The 22,574-nt window shown below is 39.2% G+C and overlaps 2 protein-coding genes and 1 long non-coding RNA gene across 3 annotated transcripts; all 3 read right to left on the bottom strand.

Moving 5' to 3' along the window:
- Window positions 1-135: 135 nt before the first annotated feature.
- Window positions 136-9,701, bottom strand: LOC137709454 (uncharacterized). The gene is made up of 4 exons (XM_068448542.2): window positions 9,453-9,701; window positions 8,190-8,294; window positions 7,999-8,082; window positions 136-470 (listed from the first exon to the last, which is right to left on the bottom strand). The coding sequence occupies exons 1-4, from the start codon at window positions 9,495-9,497 to the stop codon at window positions 441-443; spliced, it is 264 nt and encodes an 87-aa protein (XP_068304643.2). The 5' UTR covers window positions 9,498-9,701; the 3' UTR covers window positions 136-440.
- A 312-nt stretch (window positions 9,702-10,013) lies between these two features.
- On the bottom strand, window positions 10,014-13,045 carry LOC148689750 (uncharacterized). The gene is made up of 3 exons (XR_015958161.1): window positions 12,838-13,045; window positions 12,085-12,685; window positions 10,014-10,728 (listed from the first exon to the last, which is right to left on the bottom strand). It is a non-coding gene; the product is annotated as an uncharacterized LOC148689750 (long non-coding RNA).
- A 6,710-nt stretch (window positions 13,046-19,755) lies between these two features.
- LOC137708047 (aspartic proteinase PCS1) lies at window positions 19,756-21,735 on the bottom strand. Its single transcript, XM_068447023.2, has one exon. The coding sequence runs from the start codon at window positions 21,517-21,519 to the stop codon at window positions 20,092-20,094; it is 1,428 nt and encodes a 475-aa protein (XP_068303124.2). The 5' UTR covers window positions 21,520-21,735; the 3' UTR covers window positions 19,756-20,091.
- Between the last annotated feature and the right edge of the window lie 839 nt (window positions 21,736-22,574).

Genomic DNA, 22,574 nt, shown 5'->3' with positions numbered 1-22,574 from the left:
AACCAGTGAAACGACTCTAGTGGCGGTCGTGGATTGAAATTCAAGCAAAGACGAGGCAGTCTTTCATGGTGATGCCATTTACCAAAGTTTTCCGGTACGTTAGCATCCACATTTCAAAAGGAGAAAAATGAAATCTGCAGAAGCCGCTCATTGAAATTATTTCGGAACATCCTCGTTGACAAATAATATTCCTCACACTTGTAAACTAATTTGGAACATCCTTTTACGTATCTGTCTCTCTCAAACAAAGGAGACCGTTCTAACACAAGTTCGACAAAATGAAAGAAAACAAAGGACAGCATCAGCAGCAACACAACATCGAGGTGTATCACATCACGTCACTAATCTGTGGTAGCAACGCACCGCAGTATATCCATCCATACGAAATACTTCAGAGATTAGTCCCTTTTTTATCGCTAAAAGACTGCCTCGGTTTGCCATTAAGCTTGCACAGAACTCTCAGTGCTTATTGTGAACACGAAAGATTCCTTTGAAACAAGAAACCAGAATAACGTGTACAAAATAATATTTTTGTGTTTATGATTTTGGGGTTACGATCTCTCTCAAATTTGGTCCTCTGATTCTATCTTCGTAGGGTGTAGGTTTGTGGATGAGTTGTTGATCCAAAGGGCCATCGGGGCTTGATCTAAGGATGAACAGTTGATGAACGGATGAACACTTTCTTCAAGGGCCGTCGGGGCTTGATCTTGAATAATGGTTGTGTGGATTTCTTCAAGGGCTTTTGGGCTTGATCTTGAAGGTTGATGGATGAGCAGATCTTCAAGGGCTTTTGGGCTTAGTCTTGAAGAACGATTGGATGTGTGGATTTGTTGAGGTTGTTGATCCAAAGGGCCGTTGGGGGCTTATGCTTAGGATGAACGGATGAACACTTTCTTCAAGGGCCGTCGGGGCTTGATCTTGAATAATGGTTTAACGAAGAACGAAGAGTGCTTTCTTGATCCTTCGGGATTTGCTTGAAAGCTTTAGAGTTTCAAAGCTTCAAGGATTTGGGGAGTTCTCTTCCAATTTGGGAGTAGAGAAATGTATTTGTGAATTCCTTGATGCTTGATACATTGATGGAGAAACCTATTTATAGGCTTTGAGAATGAATCACCACCACAAAATATTTTTTTCCTTTCCAAGCACCATTGCCTAATTTTCCCACTTAATGCAATATTGAAATTGAAGTGGTGTAACTTATGGCCTAATTTCCCACTTAATACCATTTTAAACTTGAAGTGGTCTAACTTATGGCCTAATTTCCCACTTAACACCATTTTAAACTTGAAATGTGTATGCTTTGTCATTGTCCAAATGAGAAAAACTTGCTTTGATCCGTAATGGATTGAAGTGTGCTTACCTTGTCATTGCCCAAATTGAGAAGAAAAACCTTGTTTAATCATCCAAGGGTATTTCTTCCTATTTTGTTGAGTCACATGCCATGTGTACAATTTGTACGACACGTGGCGTATGCCATGTATACCTTGACACGTCAAAACTTTAATGCGTTGGGTGAACATTTGTTTTACTGAAATTTCGATGTCTACAAATGCCCCCACTTCAAGGCGCGTCGTAGACATGTGCTTGTCACGTGTAGAAGATGCGTTTTGAAGTCCCTTAATGTAGATGTCAACCCAAGGGCCGTCGAGGCTTGATCTTGAATTGGGCTGTAAATTTCTTCAAGGGCCATTGAGGCTTGATCTTGAGTTTGACTGGAAGATTTTTTGGTTTCCTCCAATCGTTGATTTTCCACAGGCTTAGTCTTGAACTGGGCTGGAAATTTCTTCAAGGGCCATTGAGGCTTGATCTTGAGTTCGACTGGAAGATTTTCTGGTTTCCTCCAATCGTTGATTTTCCTTTGTGCTACTCTTGAACTGGGCAACAGGAAATTTCTTCAAGGGCCATCGAGGCTTGATCTTGAGTTCGACTGGAAGATTTTCTGGTTTCCTCCAATCGTTGATTTTCCTTTGTGCTACTCTTGAACTGGGCAGCAGGAAATTTTGGTCTCCCCCGAAGGTCTGAGCTTTACTCTTTTTTTCTGTTTCTTTGTTCAATCTCTCCAATTCGTATTGAAGAGGGTTAGAGGATAGCTCAGCATATGCAGTTGTTGCTTGTCTCCACATGCTTTAATGTATCATTTTCACTTGCCTTACTTGCTCCCCTTTGCAGAAGTGGTCCCTTCTCTGGAAGTGTATCAACCGTTGAAGATGACTACTCGAGAGCAACGCTAGGTAAGCAACCAGGGAATAGATTCCAGGCAGTCGGTTCCAGATCGGAAGACTGACTCCAAGTGCCGGCTAATTGCTTCTTTCACTTTGCCATGCGAGTAAGAACAAGGACAAAGGAAAAGACAAGGAAAAAGCATGATATGAGATACCTTTGCTTTCGACCTTGATGATATGAGATACCTTTGCTTTTGAAGAAGCGGCAAATGGATCAGCACATGTATTTGTTGTGCTTGTCTCCACATACTTCAATCTACCGTTTCCTCCTGGGTCATCTGTACTCCAGGCATCTGGTATCTTCTTTGGGGAAGAAGAAAAAATTGAGTATTTCGAAAGGCTTTGCTGGGAGTGCGCCCTCAGAGGTGAGGAAGAGTTGGGCATTTTTTTTTTCAGGTCTGCCTTGCCATAAAAGATGAAGGTCGACATATATAGGGATTTCCCAATAGCAAGTGGTGGTTATGTTCTTTTACCCTTGTCGACAAACGTCTCTTCGATTTTTTAACAAGCGTCTCTTCGATTTCTGAGCGAGCGCCTCTTCGAAAAAATAGTCACGGGTGCGGCTCTGTCACCACGCTTGTTGGCAAAGGCGCGTAGTTGGGATGATAAACTTCACGTGTTTTCAACTTTGTCAGAGATCTTTTGACAAAGTTGAACGCGTTATCTGAAAAGCCGCGAAAGCGTCGCCGAACTTCACGCAGGAAAATCCGATTTTTTGAATCGGTGGTCGTGTCGCCTTGGCTTTTTATAGAGGTATCGATTACCTCCAACATGCACACTTTGAAGATCGCCCGTTTGTGAAAATCGTCTTCGGCCCTTTCTGATTTTACTCCATCCACCTTTCTCTTTTAACCTTTTGACAATGGCTAACCCGTCTAACATTTGCTTAGATTTGAGTCTCAGCAGTGATCCGAGTGCGCCGCGTCAGGTAAATGTATGGTGCCCTTCTTTCTTATCTTCTAATGGCCCTTTGACAGGTGAAGATTCTGTGATGAAGGACGCAACAACAGCTACGATAGTAGCTAGGAACTTCCTCACTCCAAAAGATAGTAGGCTGCTTTCAGAACGGTCCGATGAGTTGGCCGTTCAAGAGTCCCTAACTCTCAGTGTTCAGTGCGCAGACTCTGTATCCAACATGGGCCAACGCCTACTTGCTCGATCCCGCCAAGTGGAATCATTGATGGCGGAGGTGGAAACTCTTAAGCAAGAGATCAAACAGCTTAAGCACGAGAATAGAAGTTTGCATGTGCTTGCAAATAACTATTCGACGGGCATGAAGAGGAAGCTTGATGAGCTGCAAGAATCCAGTGGTCGAATTCAAAGTGACCGTCAAAGGCTTGCTGCTTTTTTCCAGAGGCACCTTTTTCCTGGCTCATCTAGCGTTCCACCAAGTATTGAGGCCTCTTCTTTGATGCCTCCCGCTTCTGTAGTTTTCCCAAGTAGTGGGGCTTCACGTGAACAACCTTTATGAAAGCTCCATCTCTTTTTTTTTTTTTTTTTTTTTTTTTTTTGTACGCACTTGTAATTTCTCGGAGATCAATGAACATGCTTTACTTATTTAGTGTATTGTGCTAAATACAGATAAAACATATACATCACCAAGATGTGTTATTTCCTCTTTTTTTTTTTTTTTTTTTTGATGATGTGACTGTACTTGAAGTTTTGAAGTTTCAAGTTGCCTACGTACCCTTGGTTGAGGAGGGATCAAGTCATGACGTAGTTCAAAATGAGTGATGATTTTTTTTTTTTTTTTTTTTTTTTTTTTTTTTTTTGATGATTTTGCCGTACACAGTTTATGCTCTTGCGGGCCAGGAGCGTTTGGTGCCGTTTGCAGTTTCAGCTCGTGCAGGCAATGAGCGTTTTGGTGCCGTTTGCAGTTTCAGCTCGTGCAGGCAAGGAGCGTTTTGGTGCCGTTTGCAGTTTCAGCTCGTGCAGGCAAGGAGCTTGGTGTCACCTTTTAGGCTCGTGCGAACGAGGAGCTTTGGTTGTTGTCTTTTATGCTCATGCGGACCAGGAGCGTTGGTTGTCGCCTTTTAGGCTCGTGCGAACGAGGAGCGTTGGTTGTCGCCTTTTAGGCTCATGCGAACGAGGAGCGTTGGTTGTCGCCTTTTAGGCTCGTGCGAACGAGGAGCGTCGGTTGTCGCCTTTTAGGCTCATGCGGACCAGGAGCGTTGGTTGTCGCCTTTTAGGCTCGTGCGAACGAGGAGCGTTGGTTGTCGCCTTTTAGGCTCGTGCGAACGAGGAGCGTGTTTGAATTTGTCAAACGATCTTAGAGAGGCATTCCTTGCAATCTTCATAGCAAGGAGTCTTGACCGAGTGATTGAAGAAGTCTTTGGGGAAGAAATCGCACATTGTGATGGCAACGGACGATCTTTGTGTCATAACTTCCTCATCCTCAACACTTTCATGTAGCTTTGAAGGTTGACGGTAGCTGCTTTGCCCCCTTTCTGATTGGTGAACTTGTGGAGGAGACCTATGTTTCTTGTGCATTTTCTTTGGAGTGACATAAGTCCATCCTTCAACTTCACTTGACGTGACTGACATGGTTTTGGAGCATGCCCCCAGCGGTTGAGGTGAAGATTTTGAGTTCAAAGAGCCAGAAGTGACGGTGGTATAGTTTGACTTCACCACATCATTAAGATCTAGCTCGATGATCCCTTTCTGAGCTAACTTCATGATGAGATCTTTTAGCACAAAGCACTTTTCCGTCGGATGACCAATGAAGCGGTGGAATTTACAGTACCTTGGACTGTCAGTACGGTTCATCTCTTCCGGCCGTTTGCACTCAGGTAGGTCGATCACCTTTTTGTCAAGCAAGTCTTTCAACATGGCAACCACGTCAGAGTCGGGGAATGGATATGTCTTCTCCTCAAGCTCCTTCAAAGTGCGTCTACGTATCTCTTGATCACGAAAAGCTTCGGTTTGAATCGCCTTGCCTCGTGTATGGGTTTTGACTGGAGTTGTGTTGACCGTCATTGCTTCCTTGGTGGGTTTCCACGCAGCCTTATCCACCTTTGGCCCCAAAACTTTGTCATTCTTGTAGTCGGCGATCTGTTCTTTCTTCCCATGACGGGTGATGCTTAACTCCATATCATGGGCGCGGGTGGCTAACTCCTCAAATGTTCGTGGTTTGATGCCTTGAAGGATGTAGTGTAGTCCCCACTGCATGCCTTGAACGCACATCTCAATGGCAGAGATTTCAGAAAGCCGATCTTTACAATCCAGACTTAAGGAGCGCCATCTATTTATGTAGTTGATGACAGGTTCATCTCTCCACTGTTTCGTACTGGTCAGCTCTAGCATGCTTACAGTACGACGAGTGCTGTAGAAACGGTTGAGGAATTCCCTTTCTAGCTGGTCCCAACTGTTGATAGACTCGGGTTCGAGGTCGGTGTACCAGTCAAAAGCGTTACTTTTCAGCGAACGTACAAACTGTTTGACAAGGTAGTCTCCCTCTGTCCCAGCATTGTTGCAAGTTTCAATGAAATGGGCGACATGTTGCTTCGGGTTGCCTTTTCCATCGAACTGCATGAATTTTGGGGGCTGATAACCCCTTGGCATCTTCAAAGCATCAATCTTCTTGGAGTAAGGCTTTGAGTACAGTACGGAGTCATGCGAGCTTCCTTCGTACTGTGTCTTGACAGTGCTTGCGATCATCTCCTGTAGCTGCTGGATAGAGAGAGATTCCATGAACGCCGTTGCTTGGTCTAGCTTCAGCTTCTCTTCGACTTTCTCCACTAGAGGCTCTTCTTCTTCGTCGACTTCTTTCTTTAATGGACCAACATTTGGGTCGACTTTCATGTCGAGCTGCGCATCTAGTTGGTTGATGAGTGCGGCGATCTGCAAATCCTTCTCTTCCACAGTCTGTGTAAGCTTTGCAATTGCTTCGCTCATTTGAGCCAGTTGTTCTTCAACAGAGGTGACGCCGATGGTCATGACTTGTGCAACCAATAGACACGACTTTCCTTCAGACATCCATAGTGCTGATGAAGAACCCCATTGGCCGTTTTCGGGTGTCATCTTGTGCGCCTCAATAGCATGTTTTGGTGCCGCCAGCATGGTTAGGTTGATGACCGACTCGCGCCTTTGGTGCTGCTCTTGCTTGCTTGGCGGTATCAACTTTGCAGCAGCATGTTGAGGAGTGGTTGTGGCACCAATGGATGCTCCATTTGTGGCGGAAGTGCTTATGCTTCTTCCCTTGGTGGTTGCAAGAACGGCTTGTCCCTTGCTTGATGCCATTGATTTTGGAGGTGTGCTTTGGTTGTTGTCAACTCCGTAACCATGCTCCTTCAACTTCTTTTGAGTTTTGGTGAGGTCACGATCTTTGTCGTTGACGGTGTTTGAAACCTTCTTTCCAAGATTTGAAGAGGAAGCAAAGTCATGCCTAGCCTTTGACATGAGTTCGTAGGCATTTGGGTTAAAGCCTTCTTCGGTCTTCTTAGTTGGAAGAGAGCTTGGTTTCACTTTGACGCCATGTTGCGCCTCCAGACGGTTGATGAGTCCGGCGGTTTGCAAGTTTTTCTCCTCTGCAGTCTTTAGCAGCCTTGCAATTGTTTCCTTCATCTGAACCAACTGTTTTTCAATGGAGGTAGTGCCGATAGTCATGACTTGTTCTTTGTTTGAAGCCATGAACTGTGCTTAAATATCTTGAACGGAGACAGAGATGAGAGGTAGAGATGGTCCCACTGGGCGTGCCAAATTTGTGAACACGAAAGATTCCTTTGAAACAAGAAACCAGAATAACGTGTACAAAATAATATTTTTGTGTTTATGATTTTGGGGTTACGATCTCTCTCAAATTTGGTCCTCTGATTCTATCTTCGTAGGGTGTAGGTTTGTGGATGAGTTGTTGATCCAAAGGGCCATCGGGGCTTGATCTAAGGATGAACAGTTGATGAACGGATGAACACTTTCTTCAAGGGTCGTCGGGGCTTGATCTTGAATAATGGTTGTGTGGATTTCTTCAAGGGCTTTTGGGCTTGATCTTGAAGGTTGATGGATGAGCAGATCTTCAAGGGCTTTTGGGCTTAGTCTTGAAGAACGATTGGATGTGTGGATTTGTTGAGGTTGTTGATCCAAAGGGCCGTTGGGGGCTTATGCTTAGGATGAACACTTTCTTCAAGGGCCGTCGGGGCTTGATCTTGAATAATGGTTTAACGAAGAACGAAGAGTGCTTTCTTGATCCTTCGGGATTTGCTTGAAAGCTTTAGAGTTTCAAAGCTTCAAGGATTTGGGGAGTTCTCTTCCAATTTGGGAGTAGAGAAATGTATTTGTGAATTCCTTGATGCTTGATACCTTGATGGAGAAACCTATTTATAGGCTTTGAGAATGAATCACCACCACAAAATATTTTTTTCCTTTCCAAGCACCATTGCCTAATTTTCCCACTTAATGCAATATTGAAATTGAAGTGGTGTAACTTATGGCCTAATTTCCCACTTAATACCATTTTAAACTTGAAGTGGTCTAACTTATGGCCTAATTTCCCACTTAACACCATTTTAAACTTGAAATGTGTATGCTTTGTCATTGTCCAAATGAGAAAAACTTGCTTTGATCCGTAATGGATTGAAGTGTGCTTACCTTGTCATTGCCCAAATTGAGAAGAAAAACCTTGTTTAATCATCCAAGGGTATTTCTTCCTATTTTGTTGAGTCACATGCCATGTGTACAATTTGTACGACACGTGGCGTATGCCATGTATACCTTGACACGTCAAAACTTTAATGCGTTGGGTGAACATTTGTTTTACTGAAATTTCGATGTCTACACTTATCTCGGCAGTTTCCTTCCTCAAAGTTTGTAGCCTTTCCTGGAGTTTTTTACTCTGTTCAAAGTTTGCCTTCCTCTTCACAGCTTTCTGTTGCAGTAGTTCCAAACTATTACCCCAAAATAATTAACAAGATTCTACAATAATTATGATTATTTTTAACTTTTGAAATAAAGACTTGGATAACTTAGACTTACTTCCTGTCGGAAACAACGGTCGAGCTGTATTTGGAGATCTGTACATTCACCGACGAATTTTACAATAGGATGATCTACATGACACTTCTGAAACTCCTCGATGATCTGCACCCCGAAGATACAGAAATAAAATCATACAGAGATATTTATATATATATATATATATACATATATATACGTATATATGAACTTGCTGCTTAATTTCACAACTGAAACTTCCAACACCAGAAACCATCTAAAAACATCAAAACAACAAAAGAAGGGGTGTGGCTACAATACTCCGGAGTATTGAACACTCCGCCACTTAGAGGCCTTCAATCCAATCTAACGCGATCCAAGTTTCTTTGACCGCCCTTGGACTAGAACTAAGGGCTCTAAGTGGCGGATTATTCAATGCTCTGGACTATTGTAGATTTTTCGCAAAACAAGTCTTAAGAGTATTCTTCATGGCAGAGCAACATGCCAAGATGACAACTTTTATGACTTCTCTTCTGCAGATTTACAAGAGCGGTTGTTTGATCAAAATCATCTTCCTTCAACCTCATATAAGTTAGAACTTCAAACTGTATCCAGCTATTACCGCAAAAATCCTAATACATAACTCGTCTATTTGGTTGCGTATGTCTAGCTCCATATGAGTTTGTATGATGAATGATTTCGGTCACACGACTCGCGTCTATAAGTTCACTTTTCCCTTTCAAAACTACACATTAGATGCGTTAAACAGTTATACTCTGGCAAGCTTCCAATGAGTTCGACTAGCGTTTGAGCCGAACACTATGTTTATCGACTTTCCGGCTTTTTTTTTCCATCGACACTATTGGCACAGACGCAACTAGTACATGGTTCCTTTCCCATCAAGTCCAATATAGGCTCGCTTGGAAATTCTTTTCAAATGACTAAAAGCGTTTTGAATGAAATTGTTTTTGCGTTCTAAACTTGTAGTGCTTCTTGTCCATATGCACTTTTATCAAAAGCGATTTCAGTCATTTAAAAGCACTTCCAAGAGCTCATAATCTATGAGACTTTGAAACAGTACACACAAATAGAGATGATCCAATTCCGAAATCAATATCCTAGCTGAAGATGTCAATGTATCGATTCGCATTCGATTAATTTAATAAATATCAGTTACCATTTGACAAACAAAAAAAGAATTATTCCAAACCCGAAGTTCCATTGAAGTGATGTGCAATTTTTTATCATATATATAAGAAATACAAGAATAAAAGAAGAAGAAAGCAAAGGGGAAGGAGAACTCACTTGAGCACACATGAGGTGCTTGTGTAACGTTAATGGAGGATGCATCTTTGACTCCCGATTGAATAAAATTCCACAGCAGCCGGTGGAAACTAAAATTTTCGGATATCGACACGAAATTTGGGGAATTGAGGAAATGGGTTTTGAATCTGGAAGACGATTGTCATAAGAGAAGGAAAACCCAAAATTGAGAAGCAGAGATAGCCGCTGTTGCTGCTGCGTGTCTCAGGTCCAGCTCCTCCTTCGAAGAGACGAGAGAGAAGAAGAAGGCTGCTTGTTGGTTTGATGGGCCTTGAAAGTTATTTGGGTCCAATTGTGAGTTGGGTTGGGTTGTATTTCGTGGTAGAGTTGCTCGGCCTAGTTTAATATGTGGTTACGATGAGCTGTTCTCTAATGCTTAAATGCGTCACGATTACGTGATTTCTACTATAATGTAAGAGATGTAAATTTGGTATTTTATTTAATATTCCTGTTTAATTAATGCGGCTCACCTCCAAAAGATGTGAAAGGATGTAAATTCATATTTTTATTTGCATTTTCTAGTTAAGATGGGATGCCATCAAGGATAGTCAGCAACGAAAATTACATGTTCATGAGACTAAAAAAACGTCATTTATATTTCCACAATATATAAATTACGTAGAAAATATATTTTAGGTATCAAAACAAACACACTCGTAGGTCGTTAGTTTTATCAAACCTAAGATGCAGAGATGAGATACGGCATCCATTCCAAGTTGTCGAAGTTCTAATTTGATTCTTAGGTTTGTCTTTCCAGATACAAGAACATCTAGATCAAGTACTCTGTTATATTATGAATTCAAAGTATTGTTTTTAGTATATGTAATATTTGCAGTGTTTGTGTGTCCTTGTTTTTTGAGAAAATTAAGAAAGTAGCGAGAAAATTAAGCAACTGCCATGCAATGACGTCCCAGACAATACAACCGTTGCAGCATTCATACATGATACATTCCCAATCCGCACCTTCAGCAGGATGATACCATTAGACATGCATGGTCAACTCCTCTTTCCCTGAGTTCTGTTTCATTAGTGTTTTCAGCTCCGGGCAGTCAACAGTGACGTGGTGATCAAACACTTTACAAATATAACATTTCATGCGAAAGCGCGCTGGATATTATGCTTGCACTAGTTATGCACAGCAGGACAACGCAAATAGGCTATTACCATTTGGGACACGACGGTGGTAGGGGCAGTCGCAGCCCCAATGACCAACCTTGAGGCAAACTCGACAATTCATGTTAAGACTCGTGGCCTCGCCCTAACAAAAGAAATTAATTACGCATAACTATAACTAAAATAAAAGAAAAATATTATTGAAAAGAAAAAGATTGAAAACACCTTGTCTAAAACTCTACAAATCGCAAAAGCTCTGGGGAGTTCTCTCTTGAAGTTGCGTACAAAAAATCCCTAAGGCCGGCTGGGGCTGTTTATTCTAAAACAATAAACTCTTCCTAGAAAAGGTCTTGTAAAAAAACTAGCAAACTAAATAAATTAAGATAACTTAAGAAACAAAACTCCTAATCAAACATGAAAAATCTGCCAGATTAAAGACAGTACACATTTCAAGGCCAATTCAACACCAAATCAGGTCCAAAAAGACTTGTTTTAAAGCTCAGGTCATCCTCTAAAACATTGTAGATGAACCCAACTCCGGAAAATGCCAATTTCATGCTTAATTGTGACTTTTGGGCATGAAGATGATGTATTCTGGATTCGGGCCCTTCTACAAAATTGAAGAGGACGTCCTAATCTTTAAAACAAGGCCTTTTGAACCTGATTTGGAGCTGGAATGGTCTAGAAAGTGAGGAATTAGTGACTGGGCAGATTGCAAGTTAGATTAGGGTTGTGATTTTAAGTTTTTCTTTTGTTATTTAGTTTCCTAGTTTTTAAAAGATCTTATTTAGGTGGTTTAAGAATAAAAGGTTGTAGTTAAGCTTCAACCGAGCATTAGGGTTATATACGCGACATCGAAAAAGAAATTGGCATAGGCTTTTGCGATTTGTTTTTCTTTTCAATTAAAAAATACCAAAATACTTAAGAACACACAAGAAAAGAATTAGAAAAAAAAGTGCAATTTTTTTTCGACTTATTTTACTATAATTTGTCTAATCCATGTTAACATTGTGTAATTTTTTTTTTTTCAGGAACTCTAAATATCCAGCAAGTGCGCACATTGGACTGAATCATACATTCAGGAGCATTCGTTCATTCACCTTATTTATCAGCATACATCACAGCATTGCATTCAACATCAACAGAAAGCGCAGAGGAAATAATGGAGTGCAGAAACGAAAGGGCATAAGTTCAGGGATACGCATAGTGGGGTTGCTGAGACGTCCTCAGCACTGCTTGCCCCTTTCACTCACTCTCACATTTTATTAAGATATTAAATTGCATACAGGTTTGAGGGAAGTCCAAGCAGACAGAGGGGATCACATTCATCTATGATACATGCAAGACAACATACAGGAAGCAAACTCAACCAATGGATGCATGAATACATGATTGCAATATCCAGAAATTATTCACAGATCCATAGAAACATGCACGGAGATACAGGACTCACAGATCAAGTAATTTCAGGATCAAAACACCAAAGGGATGCGAAACTTACCCTTTCCCTTCTCCGATATGATATCTTCGAGAGTTCCACCATACTTTAGTTCGCCGGATCGAGGTTCTTACCACAGAACACAAATATGCAAAAGAGAGTCGGTTTTACCCTGACTCTAAGTCAAAGGCAGACATTGAGAAGAAATTGAGAGGAGGATGGATGCGTTTTACCTGGCATCGCAACGGTAAAGGAGATCTGCGGAGGAGATGCACGGAGATGTGTCATGCAGAACTCGGAGGTGGATAAAGCTGATGTAATCTGTGATTCGAGAGATGAGAGAAGATTGAAGGATTTTGGATGCTCTGTGCATGCAGGACGTTTGATGAAGTTTGGCGAGGATTTGCAGAGAACTCGAGGCAGAAAATGAAGGTTCTGGATTTGGAGAGTTGTTTTCGAAGCCAGAAATGAGGAAATGAAGGCTGAGAGGGTTTGTGTCTCCGGAGCTAGGGTTTCTGAAATGACGTGCTAAGGCTGAACGAAGGTATTTATAGTCACCAACCACAGGCATCACGCGCTGTCTCTGCCCTGTTGATTCCCATGTCCTCCACATTCCGAGTCCGGCCCCAGGTCAGGTGCAATTGTTTCCTTTTCTCTCATTTTTCTGTTCGTTTATTTTTAGTTATTTATTTTTTCGTTAATTTAATAAATATCAGTTACCATTTGATGTGCAATTTTTTATCATATATATAAAAAAATAACACAAAAAAAAAAAAAAAAAAAAGAAGTAGCAAGCAAAGGGGAAGGAGAACTCACTTGAGCACACATGGGTGCTTTGTAACGTTAATGGAGGATGCATCTTTGACACCCAATTGAATCAAAACCCACAGCAACCGTTGGAAACTAAAACTTTTCGATATCGACACAAAATTTGGTGAAATTGAGGAAATGGGTTTTGAATCTGAAGACGATTGGAAAAACCCAAAATTTGAGAAGCAGAGATAGGGATAGATGCTGCTGCTGCTGCTGCATGTCTCAGGTCCTCCTCCGCAGAAACTACAGAGAAAAAGAAAGCAGCTTGGTTGTTGATGGGCCTTAAAAGCTATTTGGGTCCAATTGTGAGTTGGGTTCGGTTGTACTTTCGTGGTAGAGTTGCTCGGCCTAGTTAAGAGGTATTAAAGTACAAACATGCATACCATATGCACATTTTATGCACACCATGTGCAAACCACGGAAAAAAATTGGTCGAATATCTGAATATGACACTTAAACCAAAAATTGGAACATACCCACCATATCCATAAATCATTGATATAGAAACTTGAAAATAAACACCATACCTTAGTACCCTCGAAAACTGAGCAAAAATGTGCCTGCCGAACCTTTAATCGTTGGAAGGGATAGAGTTACCAAAAGAATTTCTTGTGTTTGGTAATGAAAGAACTTCTTGTGCTAACACATAAACAAGAAAGGGAAAAATGACAAGAAAAAGACAAACCTTGGAACAATGTGCTGTGGGCCTAGGGATTATCTTAATCACCTCACTTTTATGTCTCGTCACCTTTATTGTCAACTTGGGTTCCCTCCAAAACGAAAAAAACCATGTACAATGAGAGGGAAACCTGCAAAAGTTCATCAGTAATAATATATTATAAAGGTAAATGAGTTTTAATTGAGGTTTTGTTTGAGTACTTAGTGATATGTAACCTTGTATATAAGGTAAAGGAGGGGAAGACTTGGTCACATGTTGACTTCTACTTTCCTTTAACCAACCACAGCAGTATAAACACACACACAAAAGATAAGTTGGGCCAAAGAAAAGAGAATCAAAACTGATTAATTATACAAATAATCGTGGCCCAACTCGATTTAATATTAAGGTTTGCGTACAGTGGACTGTTTTTTATTTCTCACCGACTTCCACTTTCATTTACCAAACCATATATGATAGGATTACGACCTAATATGGATCTATGCGTTTGAAGCCGTCCGATCGAGAGGTTCGGATCATTCAGTTTCAATCATACAACTTGTATTAGCTCATCCTATTTACTTTATAAAAAGTAAAAAACTTGAACAAACCGGATCTCTTTCTCCCTTTTGTGAAAAATCCAAATCTCTCAATCCGTGAACTCCAAACACAAAAATCTGGAGCGGATGTCATTCCTATATGATATATATCAAGAAGTCCACCGAAGAGCTAAGAGCAAGCTGTCATTATTTGCTTTCGTTTATAATTTAAAACTTTGAAATTGAAACAAACGCGTGGGAAAATGAATAGGAAGAGCCCGAGAGGGGACCATTAAATATAAAACCATGACAAAACATCTTTGTTAGTAGGCGGCCACCATACTGTGTAGTCTACAGTGTTGGCAAGGTTGTTAGTCAGCCATTATTCTCTTTATTATTTATTGTAATTTGAATTGTAAGTTTGAATTTTGGATGTAATCTTTATATTTATGATTAGGACTCTTGATCCCTAGTTGTATATAAACGTTGTAATTATACAATTAATGAGAATAAAATAATTTACAGGGAGCATCTTTGCTCACCATGATAAAATGTGGTATATACTCACCATACACCTAATCATATGTTCGTGTCATTTTACTTAATCTTGATTAATTTTTTTTAGACTGAAAAAATTAACATTTAAGTATATGGTGGGCATACACCTATAGTGCTAAGCAAAAACGCACCCAACTTTACATTGTATTGAGCCTCTGATCTTTTTTTTTTTTTTTTTTTTTCCCATGGCTTCCACAACTTCATCTCCTACCTTTTCAATCCCCCTATATCTCAACTCTAGCTTCTGTTAAGCTTTCTGAAACTAACTATATATATCTTCTTTGGAAAGATCAGGTTAAGCCATTTTGTTTTTTTAATTTTACTATTGTTAGAGGAGGAGTTTGAAACTATTAAATAATTTAGAAAAAAAAGGAATGTTATGAACTCGGGATGCATGATTAAAAACTCAATACCTATCCACTAGGTTAAGCCTTTTAGAATAAGGATGTGGCGTTTTCACGCACAAAGACAAACAGAAACATCACGTTACAAATCAAATGACTTAATTAGTACTTTCGATTTGAGTACTTCTGTAAAATGGTAGGAGAAAAGAAAGGGAGAAATGAAAAAGGATAGCGCTCTTCACACTCCAATTTTAATCATCTGCAGTCTAATTAAATCAAGAGCTTATATATTTTTCTACGCTCACCTGAGTAAGCGAGAGGCTAAAAAAGGGTTGTAAATCTCACTAGCCATGGAAAAAACTAGGGTTCCTCTTACGTTACATCATGCAGAAAGCGAGGGTGGCCATCGTCATATCCAGCTTAGGGTTAGGTCCTCGAGGATCGGCTGAAAGTGAAAGCAATCCATCCTAAAATAGCTAGCATGCATACAACTATACAAGTTGCCTTTTACTCTTTCTGCCAGCTATTTGTTGTCTTCTCCTAAATGATCAAACTAGCTTTGCTTGTTTGCAATGCCATTCAATATAAACTTTGAATCTTTTGGTGATCGAGATGGTACACCTTTTTCCTCGGAAGCCCACTCCGGTCATCCAATGCTGAACATGAGGTTGAAATTATTGAAACTCGCTTTGGCTGTTTCCTATCAAATATTTGAAAAACTGTGCGTTACATTCCCCCACTTGGAGCCACCTTTGCACCTTTCCTATAAACCTTTTTTTTTCTTTTTCTATTCTGTTTGTCTTAAAAGGAGAGGTATGGATCAAAAGTTCACAAAATAACAATATTATATATGTAGGATCAGTATTCATTGAACGAGTGATCAAGTTTAGGCTTTTAGCCAAAATGATCTTCGAAATTAGCATAACTCTTCACTTTGGTCCCTGAAATTTAAAATTGATGGAACTCATTTTGGTATTGCTGTGAAAAATATCCGTTAAATAAGGATCAAAATGACAAAAATACCCTCAATTTTTGTTAAATCATTTTGGTCCATTATTTATTATATTGAGGTACTTTTGTCATTTTTGTCTTTATTTAATAAAGATTTTCCACAAAATGACAAAAATAATTGACTGTGGATAAATTATGATACCACTTCTATTGATTTCAAATCTTAATGATCATAATGAGGTGTTATGCTAATTTCACGAACTATTTTAGCTAAAATGTCTTAAGTTATTCATTGCACACATCCATACGCAAAACAATAGGGATAATCTGTTCATACCTCAAAATTTGCTCACCATACGTACCCTCCTAACCATTTTTATAAATCTTAAAACTGAATTTCATCTTAATTATGAATAAAAAATTGAAAAGAATAAAGAATAAAATACATCTTAATTATGAATAAAAAAATGGAAAAGAATAAAGAATAAAATAGACAAAAAAAAAAAAAAGCCAATGCTCTAGGGGTTGCTGTCTACACTTGGTTGGATGAGCTATCATGTTTGACTGATGGGGTCTAAATTAATTTGACGAGAAAATAGCGAATAAGATGCTATATTAATTAATTTGTGATGAGTTCGATACATAGTTATGATTGTTTTTATCGTTGTGTTTGATTTTGTTGTGAGGGTGCGAAATTACTACTAAAAATCAAAGTAAAAGGATGAAAAAGCAAAAGAAAACGCTAGATTTGTACACGTTTGATTGATTTGTTAAATTGGACATTTTTATAACTCTAAAGTACGATACACGTACATACATATTTTTTAGAGTTAATGCACGTTACTTTGATACACTTTTTAATAAAGCAAATACATTAAAGAAGAAATAAGAATAAATAAATAAAATTTAAAAATATGGCCAAATTTTTCCTTTTTTTTTTTTTTTTAACAAAATTGTCAAATAAGATACATACGTAATTTTTACGTATTATATCCGTTACATATTTTTTTAACTATGATTGGGACAAAAAGATTGGATTGCTTTATGTCGATGTTATCATAACTTAGTTTCCAAATTCACGATCATAACTCACCAAATTCACGAGATAGCATAGGTCATGCCTCTCATGGTCATTTTCTCTAGATTTAGCTAGGGTTTAATTAGGTCTGCTTTTTGGTGAAACGTCACGTTTCTTAATCCAATGCTTCATTATATTCGAGATGATGTATGCATTTTTTAGATCGGATTAAGCATAGGATGACAAGTGGTCAAAACTTTTGAAAGTTAATTAAATGAGTATGTGGACTAATTTTTTAGACAAAATTTGTAAACATATGATGTATCATCAATAAAAAATAAATATTTTAATTATATTTAAATAATAATCTAATCATTAAAGACTACCTCGTATGATTTATAAAATTTAATTTCTAATAGTTGGTATTTTTAGTAGGGAAGTGTTATTGACACTCAAAAGATCTTATTCTACACTCCAAACTTTTTATATTTGGAAAGAAAATATACTGGCACTCCAAAAATCTCATTCTACACTCCAAACTTTCTATATTTAGAAAGAAAATATACACCTATAAAAAGTGTATAATGAGATTTTTGAAATGTCAATAACATTTTCCTTTTAGTATTACCCTAATTAAATTGGTCTCATTCATTCATGGCTATGCATGCAACTTTATCTATGATTTGATATACATACGTAAAGGGGTAGTTTTGGCTGACCTTTCGCCACGTGTACATATATCATCAATTTTTTGTCAATACATGCACAAATCGTGATTTTGAAATGATGGAACATTTTTACAAGTCCCACGTGACAAGGTAAAAAGGGTAAGAAGGAGAAAGACCTTATAAGATATTTTTTTCAATAAAATCTTAAATCAATTATGTTTAAAAATAACATTACACTATAATCAAAGAGCCAAAAGAAAAGAAAAAAAAAGTCGTTAGTTAAGTTAGCAAGGATCCTCTTCGTTAGATTAAAGTCTAAATTCGAATTTCGTTGTCGAAAATTTCACTTGGTGAACAATGAGTAAAAAACTCATACAATGCTAAGACCATCTCTATACATTCTCATGAAAACTTGTGATATGACCTAACCTGAGTTCGAATTCTTTTCTGATCCTCTTTGTGAGGATTATGGGGATCCATGAATCGTGTTCATTTATCGTACATCGTGTGGTCAGAAATTATTTTTAATTTTTTTATTTAAAATTAAATACAAGCAGTAGCTGACAAAAACTGACCGCATGATTTACGATAAACAAATATAATTAATGAATTTTTGAGATCCTGTCAAAGAAGATTGAGAGAGAATCCTGTTGGCCTTGACCTAAGATGAGGTAGCCTCCCTCCTCCTCCTTTAGCTTTTAAACAAACAAACAAAAGAAAAGAAAAGGAAATGTCAATGGTTGTCGGGAATATTTGTGGAAGGAGGAGTATTGAGTCGGCAGAAGAGTCCCAAGTAGGTGTCTCCACTTCACTGCACGCTTCCAACTTCGGTAGAGCCCACATTTTCCTCCTTAAATCTTAGGCACGGTGCTTTGCCGGGTTTAATCCCATGGCTTGTGTTTTTTTTTTTGGATGTTTACACAAACACAAACCGAATGATATAAAGAAAAGATGTTCACAGGCTCACACTGGTAACACCTGATATCTTGTCAACAAGGAATCGATATACACAAAAAGCTTTACACGTAGATAGATTTGTTTTTTTACTTCTTTCTTTTAGACCTATGTGGTAATGCAATGCCATTCACCATTTTTCTAATTAAGGTTCATGATGTATAGTGTTTAAAATATCGACCGTAATAAAAAAATTTCAAACATTGATGATGTTTGAGTGGCATGAATGGAATGGAGCATCTTCTTCTTTTTCCTTCTTTTTAATGATCAAATACAAACAAGGGGTGGATTGGCCAGGTCAATTCTTTTTAACTCACTGTGTAATCTTGAGTTTAACCTCCTTCTTTAGTATAAATTAAAGTAGTAATATCGTTTGTATTACAAAAAATATCAACCAAACATAAAAAAAAAATGAAATGAAGCATAGTGGTTCGGTGGTATATATTTCTCTTTTACATATTTAGAAAGATTTTGAATTTAAATTTCACTTTTATATATTTAAAAAGATTTTGAGTTCAAAATTTTCTTTTATATATTTAAAAAGGTTTTGAGTTCGAATTTCTCTCACCCGAAATGATGAAAAAGAAGGCTATTAGCATGTAGTGAGTGAGATTGGCAGAGTTTAGACACCCAAGGTTCGACCCTTCCTTTGTTGGATTAATTATTAGATTAAAAGGGTGAATGTCCATGTTCAATGTAATTGATTAATTTTAGAAGGAAAAAACCAAACCAGATTCTTCAAAGTTTGAATTCATTTAATTAATCTTCATATCTTATGACAACTCCATTATTGTCGATGGGGATGGGGGACACATTTCCATGTTTTCCTTTCAATATTATAGTACTGTTTCATTAAATTTGGACACAGTATTATTAGAGAGAGACTGAGCCGAGCAACGTTATCATCAAACACTTGCTAGCTTAGGTGGCGAACAAAAGCGGAGTAAAATAATTAGGATTAGGTTAGGTCCAGAGTTTAATCCCAACCGGAAAACAAAGCGAGATGATGATCATTTTACCAAAGTGAGAGAGGTTACCCACTCTTCTTTGATCCGTCTTAGGGCCGAGTGGCAACCTTGACTAGAGTGGAAGTGCGATGCGCCTGGATTATTATTTCACATCCCGTATATACATTGGTCTCACCATATATATATTTGAGTAATTTTAGGTAAATCAATTTGGTAGACCATATTTGTAAATCATGTGATGTGTAACTAATAAGAAATAAGCATGTTAATAAACACTTAATAATAATTCAATAATCAACAACCGCATCATATAATTTACAAAATATAAATATAAATTGATAGTTTCTCTAGCAATATTGTATATCTATATATAGTGCATGCAATAATATACATACAAGAGACTGCGAACCCTCCAGACATTGATACCACTGACTACTGCATGGCAAGTTGCAACTAGTTCATCTCTTCACTCGTTTAGATTCTGGTATTAGGTCATCATCATGTAAATGACCTCTTTGTCCTCTAACGTGTTGAAACACCCGTGCAGTAACTTGTGCAGCAGCCACCATATCATAAATATCGTCACTATATATCCATACTCATGATCTACTACAATCGGCCCTACCGAACCCAACTCTACGATTTGCCAGATCAAACTCAACCCATTGATTCCTCTGATGAAAATTTCCGATTATATTGCTCGCGGCACCAAGCATGTTGGACTGTCCGATTGCCACGCACCGGACTCCGCCCCCTACATCGGCAAGAATTTGTTCTTTCGGCGTCACAATCTCCGCACCTTTACCAAACACAAACGCCATGTCCCCTATCAACCGTCCGATCTCCACACCATCGCCATCAAAACACATGTCGGACACACCTGCGTACATGTAGCCCTTTTTTAACTTTGGTCCCGCCAATCTCACAATCTCTTCCCTCACCTTACTATACGCCTCGTCCACAAAATAAGTGAACTCGGACCCTGAATCAATCATGGTCTGACCCGCCCCGCTCGCATCGGGACGGAACACAGAGGGTTGAATTTTCAACATTTTCCCTCCAACTCTTATCCCCACCATTACAACTGTATAGGCAAGGGGGTCCAAATTCGGCATGCGCTGACTTTGACTAAAGGTCAAAAGGTCAACATATTGGAATCCCGCAGAGTTCGGGTTATGCCCCAAGTAGAAACTCCCGGTCGGCATATTGGACCCGGTTTGAGCCGGTCGGTTGGGTACGCAATAGGAGAACTTGGTAATTTTAGCTTGGGAAGCAAATGATAGCCTTCCAAGGTTCATACCCAAAATACCCTTGGTGTCACTGGTGTCCTTGGCACAACCAAGAGTCAAGGGAAGGGTACTTACGGAACGAGAAAGGGTAAATTTTTCTCGGACGAGATTGCCCTCAGCGAGAGTTCCGTCGGCATAGAAGTAGGAGTAGTGGCAGAGGCTGTTTTGGTCACATGAGGTTGGGAGGGTGAAATCGGGAACCCGGGGTTTGCAAATAGGGTGAGTGCAAGGCAAAACAGAGAAGGTGGAAGAGAGAGAAGGGTCAAACGATGCCGTGGGAGGAGGTCGAGGGCGTGGTTTGGGGGTCGTGTTGTGGCACTGTATCCACGAGAGTTGGCTTCCGGTGTCCAAAACCATCTGTTGGGTCTGCGGAGGAGTTCCGATGGGGAGAGAAACGATGAGAGCCATCGAATACTTGAACGAAAGCTTGTAGTTGTACGACGGTGTTTTTTTTGTAGCACCACCAGCAGTAGCAGCAGTAGTAGTAGGTCTTGATCTAGGGTTTTGCTTGGAGTTTGAAACGACAGAGGCATGGAAAGTTTTGGACGTGTTTGGATTTGCAGAGAGAGATAGTGGAGAAGTAGTGAGAGGGAAAGAGAGAGAAAAAGCACTAGTGTCGTTCTTCAACTTGTTTTGGAGCTTGTACTGATCTTTCGGAATCGAAACCGAAAGAGAAGGAGAGACGAGAAAGAAGAAGACGAGAAGATTTAAGAACATGGTTTTGGGAGAGAGATGCATTATTACAAGCTAGCAAGCTAGGCTACTTAGTGATTGATTTACAAAAGCACACACAAAGAAGAGAGAAATGAGGATGTGTGGGTGGGTTTCTCGGTACAGTGGGGTTGTGGAGGTGGAGTAGTACTTATACCATCGGAATTATGGGGTGGAAAGAGAAAAAAAACGAAAGGAAAAAAGTAAAGGAACAAACAAAGATAGGAGAAGCCAAAAGCGCAGAAGATAACGCGTTTTTGTTAGTAGAGTAGTTAAAGAGTAGGGATCATATTCCACTGTTTGATGTATAAAATTGAAAGGGGCATGGGTGATGGTGAGTGGGGAACGATCGATGGAAGTGTCCAGATGTCCACACATTTACGTACTGCACAGAAATTACAGTACGTAAATATGGGCTTTTGGCCTTGTTTATATATATGTAGATATATTGGATGACAACGTTTGCCGGATGACCAATGCATCCACCAATGCAAATGGCCGGTGCACCACGCGTTGGTGACACTAGAGAAAGAGACACAGGGAGGGTTAGTTTTACTTGATTAAAATCGGTATTCTATAATAATTTATATTATAAGGAGAGTGAAACGTTTGAATCTAGAAAACCGTGAAGAAAACCCTAATTACCGAGAGATTTTTGGTGTGTTGGAAACACGGCCTGGTACACCAAGTGTTAGAATACAAGTGATTGGATTTCAAATATCCAACCACTTGTAGTATGACACTTGATATATCAAATCGTATTTCCTCTACACTGAAAAATTTCTCCTAATTACCAGGGCATTTACCACTTGTGACCGTTTGGTTTTACTGGACATCCTATTATTTGGACGACTAGTTAACGTTTTTTCCAACTACTTTGGGGAGTAATTTGGATGATTACGTACCTATTCGAGGTGACAGTTGTTTTTTTTTTTGTTTTTTCCTCCCTTTATTTGCACCACTCCCATGTATTTGCTAATGTGTGGAGAGATGTGATCAGAGGCAGAAGATATGTGGAGTTTTGGGAATGAAAATAAAGCCATCACCAATCAACTTCCGAGCCGATATTAACCCCATTAGCT

The sequence above is a fragment of the Pyrus communis genome, chromosome 17, assembly GCF_041283825.1.
Source record: "Pyrus communis isolate YQ-2024b chromosome 17, ASM4128382v1, whole genome shotgun sequence".
Classification (NCBI taxonomy): Eukaryota; Viridiplantae; Streptophyta; class Magnoliopsida; order Rosales; family Rosaceae; genus Pyrus; species Pyrus communis.
The sequence above is the reverse complement of the archived record's forward strand: the minus strand, read 5'-3'. Positions and strand labels throughout refer to the sequence as shown.